The following is a 4,904-nucleotide window of genomic DNA, read 5'->3' on the forward strand; positions in this document are numbered from 1 at the left end:
TAAAAATTTAAGACTAAACATGACGATACCACTATACTTGAAGGACCCCAATTGATATTAACTCTAAAAATATATATTTTAGAATAAATTATATCATGAGTGATTCTCCCGCCAAAAGAAAAAAAGAAAAAAACAGTTTCTTAGAAATACTAACTACGTACCATTATTGAATTATTTATTGGTTCCAAGTATGATAGTCCTTTGCAACAATACAGATGCCGTGCTGACTCCGCTACCTGTATTTGTACAGTTAATAAATTTTGATATTTTCAATGCTGTACGATTTTGTTGCATAGGTTCGAATTTCCGGTGTTACTTCGTACATTTTTCCTTCTAAGGAAAATTTTGAGGTATATAAAAGTATAAAACCATCTTTGTTGATCTCCTAATTTCAATTATGAAAAACATTATTCTTTTTGATATTGAAACAATGAGATGTGAAATATATATATATATATATATATATATATATATAAAGTTGAATCTAGCTTTTTGGTGTTTGCAATGTTTATAACAAAAATCGAATAAGGTTAGCAATTTTATAGCCTTGTTAGATAAATGCCGAATCTGTTAAAAATTGTGACAGCTCCACCATCTTTAACATTTTAAGTTATTCAAAACGCCAAAAACCTGGTTGGTAACTCAATGGTTTGGAGTAGTGTTTTGCTCCAAACCATTGAAACCCTAAACGCAATATTTAACAACATTTATGGTTGGCATTTTGATGAAAAAGAAATTATACTTCTCCAAAATGTCCCTCAATTTAAAAAAAATAATAATAAATTTTATTGCATTCAAGGAGGGGCCTAAGGCTCCTTTAATAGAGGAGCCCATGCTACTCATGCTTTGTCCATCCAATGTGGGGATTGGATGAGCAAGCAGATAGTGGAGCTCCTTATATAGGGAGTCTCTGATCTAAGGCTCCACTCCACTTTTTCTATGATGTGAGAAAAGTGAGGTGACAAATTAAGGGGAGTCTTTCCCCTTATTTTTTTTAATTTGTTTATAATAATAATAATAATAATAATAATAATAATAATAATAATAAAAGTTATTTTAAATGTTAACTGCTAACACTAAACATCTAATTTTATCTAATATTTTTATTTTACTAATTGTTGATATAATTCGCTTTTCTAACCCGTTAGCACGATCCACTATTCGCTAAATGTTAACACAATCCGCTAACTACCGATTGCCAAACAAAGCCTATCAAAGTTTGAAATTTTAGTTCAATTTAAACTAATTTATTAAAGTTGATCCAAACAATAAATTCAATTTGAATTAGCGTCTGTTAGCATAATTTATTTAAGAGTTTATAGTTTATTTTAAATTTAAAAAAATTATAAATTGTATATGTTGAAAGAATAATAATTTAAAATAAGCACTTAGCTTATTTTGAAAACTTGTCACAGATAACATTTCAAAAATAAACTCATAATTAGGAGTCTGTTAGCATACTTTATTTAAGAGGTTATAGTTTATTTTAAATTTAAAAAATATAAATTGTATATGTTGAAAGAATAATAATTTAAAATAATCACTTAGCTTATTTTGAAAACTTGTCACAAATAACATTTCAAAAATAAACTCATAACTATCCTTATTATTATTATTTTTTAAAACTTGTCACAAATAACATTTCAAAAATAAACTCATAACTATCCTTATTATTATTATTTTTTAAATTACACCATCTACCCTCCCAACTAAAACATATCTTATCATCATTCTGAATTCCTATTCATTGAAGGAAAAATGAATAAAGAAGCTAATGGTACTTTACAAATTTTAAATACAAAAGTGCATAATAAAAACTCTAAATGTGCACATTTAAAATTAAAGTTAACTTATTTTCTTTGTTAGTTATTAAAACTTCCACATAATTACAGTTATTCTACCACTTTTTCAAACGAAAGCACAACTTAAAAACTCTAACAGCATGTTTGGCTTACAGATAGAATTTTAAAGGAATATGAATGTTATTCCATGGATAATGGAATAGACATGGAATATAATAGAATAACATTTGTATTCCATTATTTGGTTCACTGAAAGAATATACTTTAAAAATATTATTTCAGTATTTGGTTGGTTTAAAAAATAGAAATAGAATAATAGAATATTTGTTATATTATAATAATAGAAATAGAATTATTTGGAAACCCCAAAAATGATGTCTAGAAATCATTTTCCTGAAAATGAACATATTATTTGTTATATTATAATAATAATAAGTTCATTTTCAAGAAATTGAACGTAACCAAATAGAAATAATTTCTTAACTTTCAGTTAAAATGGAAAAAAAAGTAGCGTTTTACCTTTAGCCAAGCATTAAAAAATTAAAATATTTTTCAAATAATGAGTCATTTTCTAAAACTTATTTTCTGAAAAGTATTTTTCAAGTTCCCAAATTGACCCTTAGTTAAAAACGTGGTGCCATAATGGTAATTACCAAGAATTTTCAATAGCTAATAAAGAAAATAAGACAATGGGGGTACGGTGCAGTGTTAATAGCTAACAAAGAAAATTTCAGTTTTTGCCCCAATCTTCATTATCATCTTTGGACCACTATGCTATAAAAACATGCCCTATTTGTATTTTCACCACCCTCTCATTTTTGTCTTGCCAATATAAGAGACTAGAAAGATATTTTTCAGGGAGTCTAATGGAAAAGAATAGAACTATGAAAGAGACAAACTAGGTTAGAATTTTAGTGAAACAAATATAAGGTTGAACTGGGTGTGAATTTGTAGCTCCCAACTCCATTTCAGATGTTTTAGTTGAATTTATCTTTTTAATAAATTAGGTTCCTTTGCTTACGTTAGACTAATTCTAAGCCCCTAAAATCCCTGCCAAAGGGCACTAGAGAAGGCAAATCGAAAGAAAAAAAAACAATTTGCTAAGTTTTTGGGTGTAAATCACGAGGTGTTTTAGGTCTTTCTATTTATCTTACTATTCGGGTCCACTCGACTAATCCCTACTCACTCCGAGAGACACGGGAGTTGGTCCAGGGAGAATCGTCACTTGTGAGAGAATCAAACTCGGGTTAACTGAAAATTATTCTCCACAAAAAGAGCTCATTTGTCATTTGAACTATCCCTTAGGTTTTAATTTACTAAGTTTAGTATTAGTATAAACTTGCATTGAAAAGTTAACAAAAATAACTTTTGCTTATATAAGAAATTGGGGGTATCAACCCAACCACTGAACCACTTGTGAATTAAATATTCCAACATACAATTCTACAATTTGGGTAAGTTTTCCTTGAAATTTTTTCCAAGGAGCGAACCAAACTTTTTATATTTTTATATTGGTAAAAAAATGATGACAACAGCTAGCTAATCTTGGAATATGCATGCCAACTTGTGAACCCCGGCCAATAACTTACCAAAGTAAATAACTTTTGTATATGTAAAGTTATATATTGTGTTTCTTAAGTTTTAATTTTTTACTCTTTTATATATCTCTTGTAAAAGATTAGATATATAACAGTCACAAAAATTGTGACTGTGTAGGATGAACATGTTATTGTACACGTAAATAAAGTACAAGTATAAAAACTTTAAGTGTATATTTACAAATACTTTGTCTTTAAATATACATAATTTCTAGTTTTATTTTATTTATTTATTTTTTTACTAAAGTCTTTGTTAAAGAAAAAAAAATTCAAAATGTAAAACATAAATTTTTGGTAGAAAAAATTCACATGCCCAATTTTTTTTTCACTAATAAGACTATGAGGGACTTTTCTGCCAGTCTCACGGATTATTATATGCGAGAAGAGTGTGATATATTTGATAAAAGACGTAATATTTTTAAATTAAAATATAATATTAAGAGATTTTATCTCAAACTATACATATAGAATTTCTTTTTTTTGTTTTTTTCCTAATCAGTTTCTTGTGGGGTCAGGGGACCATTGAATAGAAAAAGAAAAAAAAATAATGGTGTCCTTTGATGTGAATATCTATAAAAATTAATTAATTAATTAAAATTGTTTAGAACCCCCACCCTGGAGTTGTCTGTGCTTTCACCATCTTGACTGGATCTCCGCTTCTATATATACCCTTCTTTCCCCTTCTCTGTCTCCTCATCCCATCTCATTTCTCTCTCTAGCTTTATCTCTCTCTCTCTATACACACATATATATATATAATCCTTTCTCTCTCTAAAAATGGCCGAGAAGCGGCAAAGAGAGGAAAGCTTAGAAACAATGGAAGGAGAAATTTCGAAGCGCTCCAAGCCGTTCGATCACATCCTCTCCATTCTGGAAGAGGAAGAAGAAGAGGAGCCGAAAGGAGCCCTAGAAGTCGAAGCCGAGTTAGGCATTTTCACTACTCTTCAACAGGAGATCTCTTCTTCTTCGTCTTCGTCTTCGTCTTCTGAGTCCGAATTTGGGCCGATTATCCGCGACCCGGCCCACGGAGTGAGTCCGGATCCGAGCTCAACCGAAGATGACGACAGAATCGACGTCATCAGGCACCTTCTGGAAGCGTCTGACGACGAGCTCGGCATTCCGAATCTACGGACGGACGGCGGAGATAACGCCGATGAGAATGGGGCGGACGGCCAGGGTTTTCCGTTCTCTTTGTGCGATGATGGATTGTGGGAGTTTGAAGATCAATCTGCTAACTACTATTATTTGCTGCAGGCTGAGCTTTTCATGTAGCTTTTTTTTTTTAGCTTGTTAGGTTAACTTTAGGGGTAGGGGTGGAAGTAGAAAGTTTGAAAAGATTTGGGGTGTAAAATAGGAGGAGAAGAAAGTTGAGGCGGTACAAAGGAAAATTGGAAGATGTTTTTGTGTTTTTTCTAATTTGGTCCCTCATCTTTGAAGTATATGTTTGAAAGGCCTCCTGTTGGCTTGTGGGGTTTTAAACTACTCTGAAGTCTGAACTTAGAAA

General features: G+C 30.6%; 1 protein-coding gene across 1 annotated transcript; it reads left to right on the forward strand.

Annotated features, from left to right (window-relative positions):
- Positions 1–4,177: 4,177 nt before the first annotated feature.
- Positions 4,178–4,672, forward strand: LOC116004772. Its single transcript, XM_031244936.1, has one exon. It carries the CDS (start codon positions 4,178–4,180, stop codon positions 4,670–4,672), a length of 495 nt encoding a protein of 164 aa, XP_031100796.1.
- The last annotated feature ends 232 nt before the right edge of the window (positions 4,673–4,904 follow it).

This window comes from Ipomoea triloba, chromosome 14, assembly GCF_003576645.1.
Source record: "Ipomoea triloba cultivar NCNSP0323 chromosome 14, ASM357664v1".
Taxonomy (NCBI): Eukaryota; Viridiplantae; Streptophyta; class Magnoliopsida; order Solanales; family Convolvulaceae; genus Ipomoea; species Ipomoea triloba.

Coding starts and splice junctions, on each gene's coding strand:
- LOC116004772 (XM_031244936.1), top strand. CDS start 4,178: ATGGCCGAGAAGCGGCAAAGAGAGGAAAGCTTAGAAACAATGGAAGGA.